The sequence below is a fragment of the Tamandua tetradactyla genome, chromosome 13 (genome assembly GCF_023851605.1).
Source record: "Tamandua tetradactyla isolate mTamTet1 chromosome 13, mTamTet1.pri, whole genome shotgun sequence".
In the NCBI taxonomy this organism is placed as follows: domain Eukaryota; kingdom Metazoa; phylum Chordata; class Mammalia; order Pilosa; family Myrmecophagidae; genus Tamandua; species Tamandua tetradactyla.
In genome coordinates this window covers 30,351,918-30,375,224 of record NC_135339.1, presented here as the reverse complement: position 1 = coordinate 30,375,224, position 23,307 = coordinate 30,351,918, and the positions used below count along the sequence as shown (strand labels likewise).

Here is a 23,307-nt window from a genome sequence, read left to right as displayed (position 1 = left end):
AGATTCACCTGAACTCAATTTGAAAAATGTACCAATGAACACATAAAAATATGCACATACATAAGCTATATTACACATACATCTCTAGATATGTATATTACATTAACATCTTATATAGATGACATACATATGCAATTGTTGTCCAAAAGCAACGTATCCTCAAAACTATTATTTTCTATGCTTGATTTAAATGATTTTGAAAATCATAACAGGGTTTATATATATGGGTATGGGTGTATATATGGGTATGTGTGTTTATATACACATCTAATGATTTTTGAAATAATTAAGTCAACTTCTGAAAAATCTGTTGTGAGGCTGTATTCAGCTATGGTTAGCTGTTAAATTCTACTCACCGATACACTATGCTAAGCTATTTTTTTTTTTATTTTTAAGTTAAAAAAAATTACAAGGAAGAAACACAAACATTCTTAATATATGATCATTCCGGTCTACATATATAATCAGTAATGCACAATATCATCACATAGTTGCATATTCATCATCATGATCATTTCTTAGAACACTTGCATCAATTCAGAAAAAGAAATAAAAAGACAACAGAAAAATAAAACGAAAATAGAAAAAAATTATACAAACTATACCCCATACCCCTTCCTTTCCTTGATCACTAGCATTTCAAACTAAATTTATTTTAACATTCATTCCTCCTATTATTTATTTTTATTCCATCAGACACAAGTTTTTCACAATCACACAGTCACATATAATATACACAGTAACATATAATGAAAGCTATATCATTATGCAATCATCATCAAGAAACATGGCTACTGGAACACAGCTCTACATTTTCAGGCAGTTCCCTCCAGCCTCTCCATTACATTTTGAATAACAAGGTAATATCTACTTAATGCCTAAGAACAACCTCCAGGATAACCTGTAGACTCTGTTTGGAATCTCTCTGCCATTGACACTTTGTCTCATTTCACTTTTCCCCCTTTTGGTTGAGAAGGTTTTGTCAATCCCTTGATGCTGGGTCTCAAGTCATTCTAGAGTTTTTCCCAATTCCCTGATGCTCAGTCTCAGCTCATTCTAGGATTTCTGTCCCACATTGCCAGGGAGATCCACACCCCTGGGAGTCATGTCCCACATAAACAGGTGGAGGGTGGTGAGTTTGCTTGTTGTGTTGGCTGGAGAGAGAGGCTACATCTGAGCAACAAAAGAGGTTCTCTTGGGGGTGACTGTTAGGCCTAATTTTAAGTAGGCTTGACCTATCCTTTGTGGCATTAAGTTTGATATAAACAAACTTTCCCAGACTGGGGGTTCAGCCTATAGCACTAGTTGTCCACACTGCTTGTGAAAATATCAAGGATTCAACTTTGGGGAGGTTGAATTTGCCCCCGTTCTCACCATTCCCTGAAGGGGACTTTGCAAATACTTTTCCACTCACTGATCAAATCACTGTGGGATTCATTGGGGCATCACTCTGGACAAACCAACAAAATCTCATGTCCTACCCAAGGTTCTGTGTACTTGTGTTGCTCAACCAACTATCTACATAAGTTATATTAGGAAATGTACTAGTCAAAACATAAATTTTGTACCAAATAAACATTTTTTGCTTTAGTCTCACACATAAGTTGAAATTTTAAAATATTAATTACCATCTATTTTCAGTACCCTGCAGTAATGACTTTGTTCTTCCTCATGCAAAAATATTTTCGAATTTGTACATTTAGTCACTATCATTATACAATCCAGGCATTCCCAGATTATACCATCTCAATTTTTACTGTCTATCTTTCTTTGTGATTTCATTTATGCCCCCAGCCCTCCTCCCTCTATCATTCTCACATTCTCCTTCAGTGTTTTAACATAATTGTATTACAGTTAGGTAGTACTGTGCAGTCCATTTCTCAGTTTATATTCAGTCCTGTTTCATAGTCTGCATCCTTTCAGCTCCAATTACCCAATATCTTACCTATTTCTATCTCCTGATGGTCTCTGTTACCAATGAAATATTCCAAGTTTATTCACTAATGTCAGTTCATATCAGTGAGACCATACAGTATTTGTCCTTTTGTTTCTGGCTAATCAAACTCAGCATAATGTCCATCCATGTTGTTACATACTTCATAACTCTATTCTGTCTTACAGCTACATAATATTCCATCATATGTATATGCCACAGTTTGTTTAGCCACCTGTCTGTTGATGGACATTTTGGCTGTTTCAATCCCTTGGTAATTGTAAATAATGCTGCTATAAACATTGGTGTGCAAATGTCCATTTGTGTCCTTGCCTTCATGTCCTTTGAGTAGAGACAGCATATAGATGGGTCCTGTTTTTTAATCTATTCTGCCAGTCTGTATCTTTTGATTGGGGAGTTTAATCCATTAACATTTATTATTATTACTGCACAGATAGTACTTTCTTCTACCATTTTGCCTTTTGAATTTTATAGGTCATATCTAATTTTCCTTCTTTTTACCTTTACTCATAGTCTTCCTTTCTACACTCTTCTCCACACCTCTCTCTTCTGTCTTTTCATATCTGTCTCTAGTGCTCCCTTTAGTATTTCTTGCAGAGCTGGTCTCTTGGTCACAAATTCTCTCAGTGATTTTTTTTGTCTAAAAATGTTTTAATTTCTCCCTCATTTTTGAAGGACAATTTTGCTGAGTATAGAATTCTTGGTTGGCAGTTTTTCTCTTTTAATAATTTAAATATATCATCCCACTGTCTTCTTACCTCCGTGGTTTCTGCTGAGAGATCTGTGCATAGTCTTATTGGGCTTCCCTTGTATGTGATGAATTGCTTTTCTCTTGCTGCTTTCAAGATCCTCTCTCTCTTTGACCTCTGACATTCTGATTATTAAATGTCTTGGTGTACATCTATTTGGATCTATTCTCTTTGGGGTACACTGCACTTCTTGGATCTGTAATTTTAAGTCTTCCATAAGAGTTGGGAAATTTTCAGTGATAATTTCCTCCATTAGTTTTTCTCCTCCTTTTCCATTCTCTTCTCCTTCTGGGACACCCACAATATATATATTCATGTGCTTCATACTGTCATTCAGTTCCCTCAGTCCCTGCTCATATTTTTCCATTCTTTTCCCTATATTTTCTTTTTCTTGTCGGATTTCAGATGTTCCGCACTCCAGTTCACTAATCCTATGTTCTGCCTCTCGAAATCTACCATTGTAGGTTTCCATTGTTTTTTCATCTCTTCTACCATGCCTTTCATTCCCATAAGTTCTGTGATTTGCTTTTTCAGACTTTCGATTTCTTCTTTTTGTTCTTTCCTTGCCTTCTTTATATCCTCCCTCAATTCACTGATTTGGTTTTTGAGGAGGTTTTCCATGTTTGTTCGTATATTCTTAATTAATTGTTTCAGCACCTGTATCTCATTTGAATTGTTGGTTTGTTCCTTTGACTGGGCCATATCTTCAGTTTTCCTAGTGTGATCGGTTATTTTTTGCTGGCATCTAGGCATTTAATTACTTTAATTAGTTTATTCTGGAGATTGCTTGCACTTCTTTTACCTAGAGTTTTCTTGCTGGATGAATTTGTTGTCTATCTGTTCTTTGACATTCAGTTCAGCTTTTTCTGGACCTCTAGCTTAGGTTTTGCTTAACAGAGGAGAATTTTTCAGTTCTTGTTTCCTTGTTTCTTGCCCTGCTTGTATGGTGCCTACCCCCACCCCCTTATGAGGGTCTACTTAGGTATTAGAGACCCCAGCCAGATTTTCCCAGACCAAACTGGCCTCCTATCAGGAGGAATGAGTCACCTGTGTCAGTGTTCCCTGAGGGAAAGACCCAGCAGGTTGAAAGACTTTCCTGCAAAGTCTCTGGACTCTGTTTTTCTTATCCTGCCCAGTATGTGGCACTTGTCTGCTGTGGGTCCCACCAGCATAAGATGATGCAGTACCTTTTATTTTGACAGACTCTCCCTGCTGGAGGCATGGTGGAGATAGAGAAGAGGTTGTAGACTGGCTTTAATGGCTTCAAATTACCAATCCCTGGTGTCTGAATTCCTTGAAGGAGGGATTCCACCTGAGTTGGGCTTCACCCCTCCCCTGGGGAAGGCACAGGCTCCAGACAAGCCCTCAAATGAGCTTGTTTCTGCCTATACCTGGGGCAGTTGCAGCCTGAGAAGCCCTGCCACCGCATCCAAAGGCAGTCAAGCCTCTGTAGAAACACAGCCACAAAAACCTCTGTTTATTTTATTTTTTTCTTTTTTTGTCAGCCCTGCCCCTTGGTGCCGGGGCAAAAATGAGCGACCTCAGCTTTGACCAGGTTCACCTGAGCTGGGGGCCTATTTTTAGTAGTCAGAACTTGTTAATTAATTCCACAATTAGCATTTGGTTGGGCTCAGCTCCTGTTGCTGGTAAAGTCTCTTTCTTTTCCCCTCTGGAATGCAGACTGTGGGGGAGGGGTGCCAGCCACCGCAGCTTGGGGAACCCATGGTTCTGGGGGGGCTCACAGCCAGTCCAGCTGGTCCAGACTGGGGTACACTGTGTGTCCAGTCACTGATGTGGCCTCAGAAGCTGTTCTGTACTGTTTCTGGTTATTTAGTAGTTGTTCTGGAGGATGAACTAAAATGAGCACATTGCTAAGCTGCCATCTTGGCCTAATTCTTTTTTTTGATACTAAGATGTCATCAACTTTTAAGAGTACTTTCAAGTTCAAGGGGAAAAGCACAACTATATATCCTTATTGGTTATAAATACCATCCCAATTTCAGAAGTATTAAAATATGGACAACATGCGTCTTGACACTGAAGAAGTATAATCCTACAGATCGTTGGATCAACATAAGACATATATAATAAGGAATTTTCTAAAAGAAGTATGTGGGATTTTGTGATAGAAAATCAAAGCTAATTATTTCACTATATGATTCAAAGCAGAACTTGCACCTGGATACCAGCAGTCTCTAAACAGTCAATAAAGCTGGAAATTTTTCACACACACACACACACACACACACATACACAGAGGAAAAACATGTAAATACACCAAATAAATTCATCATGGTATATTATTTTTCATAAATCTGAGCATAGAAATTGCAAATTATTCACAGTAAATTTCCAGTAAACCAGGAACTATTTGGCATATATATAATGCATGTTTCCATAGCAAATAAGAACAAGTATATGAAATCCTACAAATATATTACCCATAACACATTACAGAGCATTGATTTCCCAGAGGCTAATGTAAAACTCATGTACCCAATAACAATTGTATTTTCATTCTCCCCTATAACTCAAATCTATTCATGCTGCACAATTACTTTTACATAATAACATATTTTAGTTATCCAGGCTATTTTATCTGTCAAGCTATTTCATCTGTAATAACAGGAATTTTTATTTATTTTAAATGGGTACCTTGGAGGTGTCCCTATTTACCATTAAGCATTTTCTTTATGATCTTTCAATTGCCTTGGCCATTTTTTTAAGGTGTATGAATATATTTTAATCACACATCAGATAGTGTCATGTATCACATAAATAAAAATCCACATAAATGGGAAGGGTGCTCAAGAATTTAATTTGATGAACTGGATAACATTTTTGTCTCCTGAGGACTAAGCCCTTCGCATTTGATAACACTGAAATGTCTATATTACAAATAGTAATTTCAAAGGAAGTAAACACTTTTAAATAAGAGAAAATCAGGAATATTTGCTCAACCAGTTTTTACTGAAGGTGAAATAAATGTGGATGGAAAGGGAAGAGGAAAGAGGGTTCTTATGCAAGGAGAAAAGGGCAAAGAAAGAATAAGACTTAGACATTCTATTTTTCTTAACATTGGGCTCTAATCTCAGCCTAGATCAGAAGGAAATTTAGTCTGATGTGTTCAAACAGAAATATATTTTATTGATTCACCAAACAAAAATGGTAGAAGTTGCTATTCAAGGAAACTCAATCTAAAAAAATATGGATTAATAGAATATTAAGCATAGATCAGGCCTGAAGTTTCCTCAGATCTGCCTACATTTTAGGACACCTTTGGACCTTATTGAAAAAATGGCAACAATCTCTGGTCTTTAGTTTTTAACATGTATGCTTGCCTCCTAATCTCAATGGTAACTTTTTTTTTTTCTCACATCTTCAGAACTTGCTTTCTTTCATTAAGCTACAATTAGCCAGGAGTCCTTTCTGGTCTCACAAATATCACTGGTTCCTTTAACTAGCATCATCCTCTGATGCCTTTTAGACCGACACAGGAGCCACAGATCTTTCTACACCCTAATTTTTATAAGCAGGGACTAAACCACAGCCAATGATGTTTCAAAGTATCCTGATATAAAATAAATAATGAACAGTTACTGGGTAAGAAGAGCCAAGATGACCTGGCTAGATAATTTCTTCTCTGCAGTGTGGTCTTAGGACCAACAGCACCAACATCACATGGAAACATTTCAGAAATGCAAATTTACCTCTACTGAATCAGAAGTTCTTGGGATAGGAAGATGAGGAAGAAAAAGGTGATGTTTATGCATGCTCAAATTTGAGAACTACTGTTTTGTTGTATTCTAAAACTACATAGATAGTTTTAACCAAATAACCAAAAATATTTAACCAAAAATAGTTTTCTTAGTTCTAAAAATACAATTGTATCCATTAAGGAAAGCATTTTTATGACTCTTTCAAAAGAACATTTTTTTACATTTTTTAGAACATTTATCTAAAAGCCTATTTACCTGAAAGGTGTGGTTAAAAATGGAACAGTTTCTTCCAAGGCTTTAAGATGTTTGCATTGCGCTCTTTAGTATTAGGATGTGGGACATTAGTAGGATAGCCTGGGGATACCGATGCCACTCTTGTTACTGTAGCGATTACTCAGGTCAGTACTTTATAGTCTACAAATTCTTGCCCTCACAGTTGTCTGTCTTTTTATAACTGACTTTATTTTCATGTCATTTTTCCCCAGATACCTTTATCAATGAATGTGTCAACCTTTCTGGCATACGACCAGCCCACAATAAGTTACTGTGGGGTGCATCATGAACTTCTCTCTCATAAGTCCTTTGAAACGAACGCACAGGAAGATACTATGGAAACACACCTAGAGACTGAGCTGGACCTGAGCACAATCACAACAGCTGGTCGAATCAGTGAACACAAACAGCAGCTGTCTTAACTGAGCTAATTGGTAGCCAAGGATTGCCACCAAACTGTAACCTCAAGGACAAAATGAGGAAGATACGTTTATTGTGGACTCTAAAAACAACACACAACAAAAAAAAAATCAAATCCCCCCTGTTCAAATAAACAAAAATCCAAGATGATTCATGAAATAAAGAAGACATGAATTGTTCCAAGTCTACACTTTGTAATTAGCTAAGTTGTGCAGTATTTTTTTGACTTAAAGTATGACCCCCCTAAAAAAAGAATCTTTTTCAAAACATCTTACCTACCTGTAAAAACTGTACAGAGCTAATGTATTTTTCATATTGTAAAGTTTCAATTACAGAAACAACTGGTATGTACAGTACCATAATTTAATTACAATTTTACTTTACAACTTTACACATTTCAGTTTCTAAAATTTTAAATTAACAAAAATTATTTCTTGTGTTATTCAGAGTTACTCAGTTTTGTAGGGACTGTTTTGTTACTGCTTTTGTGCCCAGAAAACTTTACTCTAAAAGTCTGTGCTGTGCGAAACATGCACGATTCTTATCATGCTTACCGCGTAGAATTTTATCTACTTGTTCCAGAAATAATACATTAACCAAAAAGGGTTTAAGTGTTCGGACTTGTAAGAAGTTCTTCAACTACGTAGACAGGGACTTTTTTTTAACAGTTCTCAGATTTAACTGTTGCCTTGAATTACAGCCTAGTTTCTAAGCAGTGAAATGTAATGATAAAGAGGGATATTTTAACAACATATTTCCGAATGAATGACTCATTATTTCATTCTTTTGAGTAACCCATTGTCAAGAGTGAGGGGAAGCATGGACAAAACATCACTGGAAACAAAGGCCGTAACCACAGCAACAGACTTTGATACACTTAAAAGGTGCAGCTGCCAGTGACAAAGAAAAACTTTTGTTACATCTCATTATTTTCAGGCCAAGGTGGGAGGATAGAGCATAATTATTGTACAGTAGCAATTTTTCTCTTAATTAACCCAAAGTGGTTTACCTAAAAATAATAATCAGTTAGGAAAAAATGCGCCTGAGTTTTAGGGCAATTTTTCCTTTAGAATTGTGAGGCTATATTTTGGGAACATCTCAAAGGAAATAAATAATTTTTTTCACATTGTGTGCTACATAAATTCTCTGCTGGGGGTGAATTTCAAACTTCTCTAACTCATTCAACTCACATATGAACCATGGTAAAAACTTTGTCACTCAAAGTAGACTGTATACATCCTTAATATTTTCTAAATGTTTCATATTGCCATCCATGATGGGATTCACTTCCAGATTACCTGAAAAATAACTCAAAGTAATTTGCCACCAACTCTAACCACAGATTGATTGTGCAATTGCATTATACAGTTAATTCAAATCAAAATAAGGAAACGACATTTCAGAGGCTAATAATCAACTTGTTTCTGTTGTTTCCTTGACACAGATAATTGTTTGAAAATATCATTATTTGACCAATGGTAATCACACCATTCTTTTTGGTTTGTCTTTTAACATAAAACTGCAAGTTTCAATTTCTGTTGCATTAGGAGAAGCACATTTTTATGTGAAGTTATTTTATATTCATGAAACTAAAAATATATTATCAATCTAACAATGGTCAAAAGCAACCAAAAACAAAGAAGAAAAAAATCAGCAAAAAGTAACATCAAACAATTTTAATTCTCCTAAAATTACTTTTATGAAAGTTTTATAGATACTTATCACTGTAAATTTAACAGCACATTCAAGATGAATGAACTTTAAAAATTTAGGGCAAATTTTGTTGCAAATATCATCAGAAGAACAGAAAGATGTAAAATGTCTGAAGAAGCAAACTACTTCTAATTTAAATGAAACTAAATGTCAAACACAGTATTTGTATAGACTATTTAGCATCTCAGATTTTGTAATCATGCTTCACATAAATTATTTGCTATTCAATTTTTTTGTCATTTTAAGTCTAATTTTAAACTCTATACTTTTTCAATTTCTAATTTGTTTGCAATGTGTCTTTCTCAGAGTATTCTGAATCATCTATGTTGAGATTTTGTTTTGCTCAGTTAGCAAGTTTATAGAGGGTTAGTTGTATGTAAATCTATTATCTGTGGGTCAAAAATAAGAGGCAAAGTTTATTTATGATGTGAAGCAAGCTTTTATGTTTTTTTCAATGGAAATTGTTCTTGCTAAGATTCAAAAGGATTAATTTATGAAATATATACACTGGACACCTATTTCCAGAAATTTCCAAACGATAAATGTTTTTATAATTTTAAGGTTCCAGAGAGCCTCACAAATGTATGCCCGTGGTTTCCTGAAGCAAAACAGTATAAGTTCACCTAAAGTGAACAATCGGTAAACAGAAGAAGTTCACCTGGAACCCTAGCTTTGCACGTAAGAAGCCCTAAAGTATATAGCATGTACCAAATAATCTAAGAATTTTGACATTTCTTATATTTGAAATTTAAATCAAAAATTTCTTCAAAGAAGAAAAAGGATTCTGGGTTATCTGGTTGCCTAATTTTTATCCCACCATGTCCAGGGTCATGAAAAACTACTGTAAGTTCTATTTGTGTCTGGAATCTTTCTCTGTCATATATTACAAATTTCTATAAGTTTGTTTCTAAAATCCTTATTTCTAATTTATCTTTTTTAGCACCAATAATCTCCCATTTCCTCCCTCTAGCCACCCTTCCCCTGTCTCCCTTCCTGTCTTTTGCTCACTTATTTAAACAACTGAAACGCTGATCTGCATTGGAGCTGAAAAGTAGAGAGCTTGACCCAACATAATTACAACAGCAGCAGCTGCAGAAAATAATAAAGTTATGCAGTGTTAGTGCTTTGAGATTTACAAACCACATTTTACATAAATTATCTCATTTTGTCTTCATAACAACCCTATGAAGACATATTAATCTCAAAGAAATAGAGATCTCACTCAAGAACACAGGGCGAATAATTGATGGAGCTGAACCACTGTTTTCCAAATCCAGAGCCTATTAGTCTTTCCACTATTCTAAAAACTGCTCTCTGATCAGGGCCAGAGAATTTCTAAAGATAAAATGGACAAAACGAAAAAGATGACATGTTTAGCGATACCTACTTTTAACTACAGTATCTTTATCTGTAAAATACATGGACTCATGAACTGTTTCTGTATGCTAGTCTGGATTCTCATATTAACCCTATTTGCTAAAAAAACAAACAAAAAAATTCCTTTACATATTACGTCCTTTGCAATGGTGCTGTACAGATACTCACAAGAAATAGATGTATATAGGCCCCAAAGTACAAACATAAAATGAAGACACACGAGGACAGAAACCCAAGAACATATAAATTGAGATTCAATATAAAAGAGATTTACAGTGCAAAGTGGAGTCCCTATTCAACACATGTTCAGTTCACTGCTGACTGGGAAGACCTCTATCAATTCTTTTTTAAATTAATTTTGCTTTTTTTATTTAAGCAAGGTGATTTCTTGGCCCATGAATTAAACCTGTATTTAATAGAGCAGAATCTTCTCTATTCTCCTTTGAAGAGAATAAAATGCAACTTAAACTGGCAAAGAAATGTTCAAATATGTGCTAATACAGGATTAATATATTTTACTAAGTTCATTTTTATCAAGTCTCTCTCCAGATTCCCTTTGGAATGTTCTAGAAAATCATAAAATTATACAGAATCTTAATATAAATTACATTTTCCAGAAGAGAAGAAAACTTGACAAAATGTAGCACACTTAAAAAATGTCATAATCCTGGTTTGAACTCAGATCTGACTCAACAAATTGCTGTTAGAAATAGCAAAATCTTTTCACAAAATTTTTTTCTAAAATAGAACCACTGCATATGGGCACAAAAAAAAACGTATTTTGTTTTTGACTGCTCCTCACTGGAAGACAGATAGCATCTCTCAAACTAAACATTGAAAATAAGTGAAAGAGCTGAAAGCATGAAAATAGGTATCTGATGTGAACTATTAGTACACCAGAAGAAAGAAAATTAGTTGTGCTGTAGACATGGTCTACACTGAAGGGAGAGGCAATGGGACTGGCAGATATTTGGCCTCAGGAGAAAGGGTCTCAGAGTAAGTGAGAAGAACAGATTTACTAACACCTTACACTGGTACAGCTCTTAACAGTTAGCGCACAAAACATCTAAAGGTACAGATAGGTAGTTTATGTAAGAAGACTGCAGATGAGTTGGTCTTGTAGTGAGAACTTTCGCCTACTTTCACTGCCCTCTCACATTATCACAGCTGTCCTTGACTAGAAAGGGGCCAACACTAGCTATCCCGGATCAATGCTTTCAGGACTTGGACAACCCCACGAGGATAGACTAGACTGACAATGAGCAACTGTGCTTCATTTTACCACCAATTGTAATGGGGAAGAAACACCTGAAAACAAACAGAAGAAAAGAAAATGCCAGAGTAGTGCTGGATTATTTTTAAAGTTCTCTCATGGCTTGAATTATGATTTACTGTGAGACAGGAGTCACCTTATGTTTAATTTCTTTTTAAATTTAGGGTAAAATTCATACTTAAAAAGCCCATAGTCAATCTGCCTTTCTGTTAAGGACAGTCAACTTAAAGCAGCAGAGTGCCTCAGACTTTTAAGAGTTAGAGAACTCTCGTATTCCTTCCTCTTCTGTCCCAAATATGATAGGTTTTATATGGTATATGTTGTTCTCAAAAAGCTAAGTGAAAATGTGTTTTGTGTAAATCAAATATTTCAAATGCTTTGGAGAACTTGTGATAAAAGATACTTGCAGTAAATCCTCTTTTTTTCTAATCTGAACTACCACCCACTAATTTTATCTTTTGTAAATTGATTTTCACACACCTTGTGTTTATTATGCACAAGGGTTGGGCCTAAGGGTTTTCTGCCTTATATTATAGGAAATAAAGAGCTGACCCTTAAGTTTGTCTTGAGTAGGTCAATAGCCACTACAGAATGGTCAATTTCAGCCAACCTAACTAATCGAATTCTTTTATATGGATTAACAAGAAAAATAGCATTGAGATGATATGGATTGATAAAATTAACAGTTAAAAATTTAATACAAATCCATTGGGGCCATATTAGAATTGCTGAATTAGAACACGCATTAACAAATTACCCAGGTAATTTCGATGCACACTAAGTTTTGGGAAGTATTGTTCAAATGAATTACCATTTATCAAGTCACTAAGTTATGTTTCATTCTAGTCTAAAATTATTAATTCTTATGCTTTCCTGGACCAAAATGAAGTTAGCTTGCTAAGCCTAACTGGACATTTTTCTTGACTGGAAGAATGCACAACAAATGACAACTATACATAAAATGTTCAGATTGCTCCCAGACAGACTCTGTTGTTTATGGTTGTCCATTAACTCTTTGAATAGGCATATCTGAAAACAATCTTCAATCAGCTGGGTTAATCACATAATTTACTTGTCCCCTGGATAGTAATAAAACAACTGAAAAGCTGGAAGTAGGAGAGAGGCAAGAATTTAAGATATATCAAGCACTGATTTCATCCTCATTTTATTTTATTCTCAAATTATCTTATGAATAGCTATAATCAGTATTTTAAAGAAGAGGAAAATAAGGATCATGACCGTTAAATAACTTGCCAAAGGCTCATGCAATAAAGCTAAGGTTTCAAATCCAGGTCCATTAGATTCTAAAGGTATAATTGTACCACCCCACAGCACACTTTTAAATGTGAAAGAAGGCCATAAACAATATAATTAGACTCATATGTTTTAATGAAGGGAGACAGTAGAAAAATATTATACCTTCTTATTTCTGTATAGTAAAACTGCAGGAAGTTTTTCACATTGTGTAGGGATGTCCTTAGACCAAATCAGCAATGTAATGGAAAGAAACATCCATTACTTTCTGGAAGGTTTATATATTCTCCCCTAAAAGAGTAAAGATTTGAAAGAAAAATCTTTCCAAAGATAAACACACTCAGGTATTTGTTGTAGTTCATTTCCAAGTATCCTAGTAATATCATAAAGCTATAACCAAAACATGATAAGCATAGGCCCATAATATAATCTGAGAATGGCCAAAAAGGGAGGGGAGGTTGTCAGTGGAAGCAAAAACTACATGAATAAATAGCCAATAAATAACCAAGTGAAAATGACAAGGGGAATAAAACATCAATAATCTACAATCACAAAATAACAACTCACAATGGCATGGCTTGGGTTACACAATACTTACTGTAAAATGGTTATATGTGGCAATGTTCTTTATAGGACATTTTTACACAAATGCTAAGGGCTCTGAGAACATACTACATGAAGGAGAGAGGAAGATAACTTTTCTAACAATGCAGACTTTGCAGGTCCTATTATCAGAATATAACATATAGTTTAAACAAAAAATAAATATAACGTTCCATGTTAATGTAATGCAACTGTTTTCATCATTATGCGGAGGTAGCAAAATAAAATTACTTTTTACATTTCCATTTACACTCACACCTTTAAAAATGTATTCCTCTGTCTCAGTTACTTATAAATGACTGAAACTAGTCTCGCTATTACATCAGTGTCTCCCGGAGCTTCTTATTGAGACTTGAGGTAACAGTCTCCATATTTTTCCCAGAACCTGCAAAAGCTCAAAAGTGAGGTAAATGAAAAATCACATTATCATTGCACTCTATCACACTACCTGAAAATATAGCATCCACAAAAAACACATTTTTCTTTATTAATCCAAGTGGATTAATAAAACCAGGCTATAAATTTTAAACAAATAATAATTCCAGCAAAGAAAAAAGCCCTAGCATCCCGAACATACTATCATTGCATATTCTCTTTCCTGGCACCACAGCCATCATACTGATATTTTATCTGGAATAGGTGGAATAATTCTGATTGTGGACAACAAAGGTGCTCCTGGTATCTGGATTGAAGATATGGTGAAGGGCAATGGAGAGGACATAAGATTAAACATATCAAGAGATAAGTGATGGAAATCTGATTATTGTCATTAGACGGTCAGCAAGTAATTTAAGACCTAGAATTAAAATTTATAATAATATTTACACCATCACATATCACCACTAAAGACAAATGTGAACATTAGGTACATGAGAACAAATAAGTATTTCTAATGATGATAAATATTTGATAGAATGATCAATAGATAGATGATAGAATGAATCAATTCTACCGAAAAGAATGTTAAGAATAAAAATTAATTCAAGAAATATTATAGTATTTCTCCAGAAATAAATTGAAATAAGAGATTCAAACTAAATGGAAAAATATTCTTTGCAAGGTAAAATTAGAAACAGCCCAAAACTATAAGCTGCAAATTGCCACTTCAACCATGTGACTAACCACCTTAATTCACGTATACCTAATTATATTCTGGCATCTAGAAATGAATTGTCATTTTAAATATACTCCATCTGTTCTTGCCTGTTTTATACCAATGATATATTTGCTTTCAATTACAGATCTGAAATATAATGACCTAAGCAGTCTGATAAAATGTGGTGAAGACTGGCTCACCCCTGCTCTACCATAAGGCAGTTATTGGTATGGAATTTCCACCAGAATAGAGAACTAGAAATATGGCTTCTAAAATCCCTTCAAATACTTCTTGACTTCTTGTAAAAGTCACTCTCTCTGTGATTATTTTATATTCATTTATAAAATAAGGATATTATTGTCTTAGGATCAGAGCGTACAGGCTCATCCAGCTCTAATCTGACTCCACACTTAAACCGGAGAGGTCTAGGAAGAGACAGTGAATATCTCTGAACATGAAAGCTATTTGGAGAAAACCTTGAGATCCTTGTGATATCAACATTTTTTCACCTTTAGTTTTGATGGTACCTTAAGCTCAGTTTATTGAACCTCTTTCTAAACCCCGGAAAGTTTTCTTCTTGACAAACTTCAAACCTGAGTTTCTCTAACCATCACTGCATTTTAGGGCATGTCTATTTCACAATGAATTCTCTTTACACTCCATCATTTTGGAAAAGGAAAGCATAAAACAAGGGCAAACATTATTGACTTCCCCCCTACCCGTCTGATTCTGATTATGGGCTAAAATGCCAGAGCTCAACATGGTATGTTGGTATTACTTTAAAAGAACTGAAAGAAGAGTCTCCGAACACATAAACATTTCATATAATATGAAATAGAGGTAGTGTAAGGTCACTTTCTTTTGACTTAATAATCTGATGTGACTTTTGGATAAGCTAAGTACATACCTTTCTGCTACTGAGAATATAACTATTATTCTCTATAATGATAACATGGTTTTATTGTCTGGCACTTTCACTTCCTGCAGATGGATCTCAGACTACTGATCTTGCTCTATAATGGCCACCAGAAGGACTCTATATAATAATTTTCAAGTTTACGAAAACAAAATGCTAATAACTAAAGCTTAATGAACGTTTATTTTTCTAAGCATTTTACATGTATTAATTCTTTAAATCCTCATTATTATGTTTAATAGGAATAACAATAACTCTATAAAGTACCACTCATTTTCCCCTTAAGAAGATAAGGAAAATGATGCACAAAGTGGTTATATAATACACAGCTAGTAAGCTGTAGAGCAAGAATTCAAATCTAGGTAACAGACAGCTATTTTGACAAACTGACCCCTACTATAACTGATCCTTTCACCTCCACTTCATAGCCTCTACTCCTGTCTTCAAAGGTCTAGTCATGTAAAGGTATAAATGAAGACATTTTATCAATCTCATTGACGTATTAATATTAAATTTAGTACAAGAAGTGCTTATGACTCACCTAATGCATACATAATGAAAGGTAAGAATCTTAGGAGGGAGTATATGATTGAGTCTTTGTCTTTAAGGGGATTACAGTCTTAGCAAAGAGAACAGGCTTGCATTTAAACAAGGGAAAAAAAAAATCCAAGAGCTAAACTGAATAACTGCAAGTCAAATGACAAATAGGATAAGCTGAAATCAAAGTTGGCAGAATTGCTGGAGACAACTCACAGCAACACTGAAAACTCAAATGGAACTTAAAACATAGCAATACTCAAGACAAGTAAAATGAAGAAAGGAGAAGGCAATTAAGAAGAAAGAGAATTATATTTTCTTTTACAGATATCTATTACTTCAATAGCATTTGTTAGATTCAAGCTTGTCTAAAACAGAAAAAAACAGACTCAGTTTTTAGCCTGTTTATCAGAAAGCTTACAGACAAATGTTACTCTGACCACAGCAAATCTCTTGGCCTTTACAGATGACCATAAATATTTTCTACTTTTTCCTCAACTCTATTTCTCTTCATAGTCCTATTTCATCCTCTGTGCTTCATCTTTTTATTTGGTGCTGGGGGAATATATTAATCCCCTTTGGAAAAAGTTATCTAAAATAGTTTCAATAAAATGTTCATAAACCATTTTGAAAGCTCATCGAGATAACTCTATTTTTTAAATAATTACATGAATTTAATCAAACAACTTTCTAGAAGCTAATAATTGTAACAATTTCACACAAATTACTGTTTGGCATGAAGTGAAAAAAAATGGCCTGTGGATAGACTGACTTTATCTTTTTTCAACCTATTCAATCTTTTTTGTTAATATTAATGAAGTAACCAGAATTTTTATTTTGCAGGGCAAAAACAAAAATCATTTTTGATTTCTATATTTTATAAATAAAGAAACTAAAAAAAAAATGATTAACAGACATGACCAAAATCTATTAGAAAATAGACCTAATATTTGAATTCACATTTATTCAGTTTTATTTTTCACTAGAGTAAAATATTTTTTAAAATACAAATATTTAATAACACACACAGAATTATTTCTGTCTTAACATAACAGTTATCAGCAAAACTGTAACTTAAAAAGTACAAAGACATTTCAAATCTGAAAAATGAGGCATTAAATCATAATTTTTTATTTTTTAAAGTTGATAAATGTTCTCCTTTCTATCAAATTTTGTTCCCCATTTGGACTATTAACTTGCAGTTATTTCTACATTCACTTGATAGCTACAAATTTTCATCTGCAGGTATTTATTAAGTGTGCCAAAGAACACAACACCCATCTTAAGACATGAAAACTGCTTTATTTTTCTTTTGTATAACAATTGTCTTTAATATGATATCCACGATACCTTTGTATTTTTTATTTAATTCAACTGAATAAGCATTTATTCATTTATATAGTTTTTCCTCCAATATACCAAGGACTATAATAGAAGACAAAGTGATCAGGGGTTTAAAAGTGAATACATAATTGTGATCCAATGTGATAATTTCTAAAACACAGGAACGAGAGAATGATAAACTTTATTGGAAGAAAATTGGAAAAAGTCCTCAAAGAGTACCATTTGAGACCCTGGATTCCAGGTCCCCAGGCCCTACTCCTTTAGACTCAAATAAAAAGCATAAAATGAAGCATTCCATGAGAAATACAGGACATTGGCAATTTTATGAAAAAAAGATTGTCATTTTTTGGTTTTTGCTTATTTCGTTTTTAAAACATATCCCATGCAAAGTCAATTTATTATTGTCACAAATCTTTTATTTCTGTTTGAAATTCAGGAACATGTGAAAAAATGTGGAAGTATATTCAACGTGCAATTTAAATTTTTATTACTTACTATATTAATATGAATGAGAATTTTGATTCTACATAAAGTCTTCTATATTATATTCTACTCATATGAAATGTTTCATTGAGAAATTTAAAAAGTTAGTCAAGTGTTTAATTTACCTGATACACCAATAGGACAATTTCATTGGAGCTGCTCAGTATCCTTAATGCTTTCCTTTTTTAATAATTGCCCTATCCACCCACCAACAATACCTCTCTTCCTAAGAATAGCTTTATTCCCAAATGATTCTAATGTTTGTTTGGTGCTTAAGGCAATTTGTCATTAAATGCTCAAGAACGCATCTTTCATTAAGCTCAGCCAAAATATTATTAGTGAATTAGGTAACTACTTCAAGTTATAGTTTTGTGATCTGTTTAGAGAGGAAAATTAGTATATATTTAATTATAGAATTTCAGAATACATTGATACTAACATGAAGAGAACTCATCATGAATAATGTCATTTTAATGAACGTCAAGGGAATTGTGCCTTAATGTCCTTCTCCTAAAATATTCTTAAGGATTACAAAGAGTATGCAATATAGCAAAGGTAACCATGAGAATCTCCAATAAATAGAAGGTATATTGCATTCAAACAATTATTTTTCAAAGATGAATTACTCATAAATTATCTCTCTAGATAGTTATCTACAATGTAGCACCTGCTATATGGTAGGAAATGAGCTCACAAAACTGAATTCAGTAGACTGCAACTAGTCCTATTATATTGAATACCTAACATATCTTTAATGTAGGTTCTTTGAATGTCAGCTTTGAAGTGTTACATGTATAGGATCTATAATTTATTAGTGACTATAATTAACTCTAAATTATAACAGTCAAGGTTTTTGAAGTTTCAAGACTGTCTTTTTAATCACTATTAAGAGACAGCAAAAACATATCACCATCTACTGGCTGGAAAATCCAGGTTCATAGGATATAATTCTAGCTGAAATACAAGTCTTTGATGATTTCTATCATTCTTTTTGAGGTTTGTATCCCACCTACTTCAAAAACAGCCTATGACAATTACAGATTAAAACATCTGCATGATCAAGCTACCAATCATTAGGAGACAGCTATATTTTATTATTACTATAATCGTTAGGAGACAGCTATATTTTATTATTGCTATTGAAATGTCCGGTGGTATATTAAAATTGATAAATTCATAAAGATAAGCCTACCTTGAAAAAATTTATTAAAATTAAAAGGGCAAGAAAATGGGCAGGTGCAGGCTAAAAAATTTTAAAGCATTTGAAAATACAGTCAATTTATAACTATATAATTTTAAAGACATTAATTTGGCCCAAATAATTTGTCATTGCCTTGAATTATGTGGAATAAAAGTTTTTTAACTTTGCCAACTACATTAAGACAGATCTCAGTTGCCCTTTGTGAGAGAGAAAGCAAGGAACAGTTCCAAGGCCTTAAATAAATCTCAAAGAGAATACAATTTTCCTACTTAGTTTACTCTTCCTCCCCATCTCCTTTTCTTCTACTCTACTTGAATTTGAAATACACGCACAAGCACACACACACACACACACACACACACACACACACACGATATACACATATTTGCTGGCATAATGAGAAAAGGTGACAAGACTGGAAGAGAAAAGGCATACATTAATTTATCTTTCAATATGAATTGGCCAATTATAAAGTCATAAATCTCTGTCCATCAAGAAGCATGCATAAGATTGTATTGAAGTAAGTACATATCTGAAAACTTAACCTAGGTTTCAAAGTAAGTCTTATATTTTTTTCAATAAATTGAATATCCTAGAGCCTATGAAAATTCAGGTAAGTCCCAAAAGCTTCCCTTTTAAAACATACTTTGACACTTTTCATAAAAGCAGTTCTTTATCTATGGCTAGATTTTAGAATTTAAGGCATCTCCTGAATAATGAAAGACTTAGCTTTACATGGCAACACGTGGTATTCTATGAAAGATCAAGAAGCTCTTTCGTGGGAACTGCTGAAAAAATGCTAAAATATCTCTTAAAATTGTTTTTGTCAGAGCCTATGTGGTAGGAAGTTATCTCTTGGAGAGTATTTACATGTGGTCACGTTATGTCTGGCAGGGGAAAAAAAATCCCTTACTGGATATTCCCACTTCTCCCCAGAGTCACGATCTTCAATCTCCTCAGGAATCCCAAAATAACTTTTTAATACCTGAAGATAATCCACAATATACACCTGTTTACTAATTCTTAAATTCCCAAATGGTAAAGTTCTTACCAAAGTAAACCCCAAAGGTTTTAGCACTTAACCTAAATTTATTCTAGCAAAAAAAATTTCACTTAGAAGAGTAGCTGTTAATAACAAATTATGTGGAAGTGACTCCAGCACAATGTATTTTAATCACTTCAATATTTTAACATCAAAAAAGTTAGAAATAAGACATAAAAAGCTAGTAACTGGGCGGGCCGCGGTGGCTCAGCGGGCAAGAGTGCTTGCCTGCCGTGCCGGAGGACCCCGGTTCGATTCCCGGCCCCAGCCCATGTAAAAAACAAACAAACAAACAAAATATAATAAAACAAGAAAATGTTTAAAAATGTTTCCCTTCCTTCCATCCTTCCTTCCTTCTCTGTCTTTCCTTCCTTTCAAAAAAAAAAAAAAAAAAAAAAAAAAAAAAAAGCTAGTAACTGAATTATTCACACATTGAATAGATGTTTTTGCTAGTGTGTTCTTTCAGTAGAAGCAATGAACAAATTATTTATTTATAAATGGTAATTATGATAATACACCTTCATTTCTACCTGTATCGGTATATTATAGACATGTTATAATTGTCTATAATATGTGTATATGTGTGTATTATACATGTGTATAATCATACACACAAAAATTTCTTCTTTCTTTGGCTTTTCCTTAACTTCAGTATTCCTCTGGCTTGGTTATAATGTAAATATTTTTACTGACTTGATTCACTTACATTGTTTTCCCTTTCAATTTTCTTTTATCTGCTATAATTCATCTATACCTTCAGTTTATGCAACTGGAGGCAGAAATATGGGTTTTAAGTAGATAATAGAGTACATTTGTATAGTCACTATACAGTGAATCTTGTTGGTACTTATTTGGCCGAGTTTACCTTGTTTTCTATCTGAGATGGAGGGAAATGGGGCAGGTAAACAAAGATAAAAGAGGCTGAGTTGTACTTCAGAGAAAATGAACTCCTGGTCTCTAGAATCTAGGCAAGAAGACTTACCTCATTCCTTTTTTTCTTTTAATTTTAGAGCAAAGAGGAATATTTTCTTTAAACTTTTCATTTTTAACCCTCAAGTAAATTTTATGTCTTCACGTATTCAATAATTTTTCCATTTCAATGCATAACGTTGGACTCTACCTTCAGCTTTTACGAAGATCTATATAACAAAAAATAACCTTGAGGAATTTACTGCTAAATTTAATGCAATTACTGTTGAAAAAATATTCATCGCATAAATGAACATCATTTCTAAAAGAACATCTAAGAAATGTACTTCAGAGCTTAGGCCTGGGAAAATTTCTCCATTGGAAATGATTAAGCTTTGGTCATCCATGAAAATAAGAACCCTGCAACACCTATCTTCTCCACTCAGGAGCTCAGAGCTAGGGATACACTTGATAACATGATTACCACGTTAAGCTTTCTGCTCAGTGTACTGGCTATTGCTTTTTATAAATATTCCTCTTCCTGATCCCCTTTTGTTAATTTTATTTCATATGTCTTTTGTGATAAGCACTCAAATTATTTGGGGGGAGCCAAAAGGCATAAATAAGGAAGTAAACTCGAGATGTGACTTTCTCAAGGAGTTTCCATTTTGCAATTGTGACATCATGAAAACTTTGAAGTACTAATTTTATATCTACTTTTTTCTTTCCAGCATCACACCCATTTCTCAGTATCCCATTATTAACTTATCTTTACATTTTCAATTTCTTAATTTGCATTTAACTGATCACTTATGCTGTACACAAACATACATTCATATTCTCTCTCTGTCACAAACACACACAACCACACAAACACAGTCATTCCCCCCTCATCTACTGTTCTTTGGCTACAAAGTCACTAAGCAAAGCAAGACATGTATTTTAAGATATTTTTCCAGTGGTAGAAATATATTCTGAGATGCTGGATTAAAGTAACCAATAAAATATATTTACTTTCAAAAAGTTAGCATGGGCTAAAAATGAAGCTCTCAATAATAAAAACAGAAGTAATTTCTGGGTGCAACCTAAGAAATAAATGTGGTCATAACTTTTTGGTCTTGTATTAATTCTTAGAGATAATCTAAGCATACCTTGTAGATAAAAAACATGATAACTATGCTCCAAGCATTCAATCCCCTACATTCCTTGGTAGCCTAAATCCCTCTTCCTTACCCCCCTGTCCCTCTACCTTTCTAATCCCAAACCCAAATGGAAAACTGGCAATATTTTTCCACTGCATCTAACTGTTCTCATAAAGAAATATCCTCAGTGTGGTTCCATGATGCCATTCATGTGTGTCTCCTTCCATTTACACTCAGAGAGTGGGTTAGTAAGCGAGTTAAATTCTAAAACTTAAAATGTAGATTTTATGTGCTATATTAATAAACCATTACAAAACTATGAACAAAATTTCCAAAACTAAGATTTAAAATGAATGTATTTTCAAATTTTATCCAAAAATAAATCATGAGTAACTTGAGAAATAATCCATAAAAATCCATGTAAAGTAAAAATAAAAATATATTTCATCAATAACAATATGAGATCTCATTCATAAGTAGCTTTTCATGCATATTTCTACAGTTAGGCTCAAGCCAACTACCAGATTTATAAAACATACAACAAAGAAAACTTTTAAATATAAAAATTCTCACTTGGCTTGCAAATTCCATCTTTAGTTGAATGTTCTTGTGTCCCATTACTCCTTTAAAAAAAAGAGAGAAGACTATACTATTCAAATTTACATTGAAAGACTCAGGAACAAATGCAAGCAAAAAAAGGCAAAATTAGGAAACGGTATAGAAAATTTTGAATTCTGTTCCCAATTGTATAACTCCTATTTCTCAAATTTAATTTTTAACAAAAAATGCACAAATATCAATGTACTAACTATATACCTATAATCAATACATTTAATAAATTTAAATTTTGGGATATAAGTCCCTCATATTCATATTTTAGAATTACATTCAGAAAAGGTTCTGACTTACTTTCAATTTTGTTAAAAAGAGCATAAACTAAAGACAGTGAGCCTCAATAGAGTAAAATGAATTTATGAGCATGGACAATATAAAAATAAAGTTACAAATATCTAAGCCAAGTGAAATTTGTAGTTCATACAAAATATATCTATTCTGTAGTCTCAGTAGATTTTTTTTTTTACTTTTCCTGTCTCCATTAAGTTTTGTTTTACTATAAATATGCACGCAATCGGAACTACATAGCTACTAATGTACATGAAATTGGGCAAAACATCTAGATTAGTGGGGTTTTTTTTCCCTAAGCCTAAATATATAAAGATGTGATACACTCTATTGGGAAATTACCAAGTCAATGATTCTTAGTGGGGGGTATGCGTGTACCCCTGTATGCACGCATGTGCA

General features: G+C 33.5%; 2 protein-coding genes across 12 annotated transcripts in view; one reads left to right on the top strand and one right to left on the bottom strand.

Annotated features, from left to right (window-relative positions):
• Positions 1–7,478, top strand: part of LRRTM3 (leucine rich repeat transmembrane neuronal 3) — a 193,549-nt gene extending 186,071 nt beyond the window's left edge. Inside the window, exon 3 of the mRNA XM_077125156.1 lies at positions 6,908–7,478. Coding sequence (XP_076981271.1) covers positions 6,908–7,117 — 210 coding nt within the window. The 3' untranslated portion in view covers positions 7,118–7,478. The remainder of the gene's footprint in view (positions 1–6,907) is intronic.
• Positions 1–23,307, bottom strand: part of CTNNA3 (catenin alpha 3) — a 1,849,311-nt gene that overhangs the window by 1,261,085 nt on the left and 564,919 nt on the right. The window lies entirely within an intron of this gene.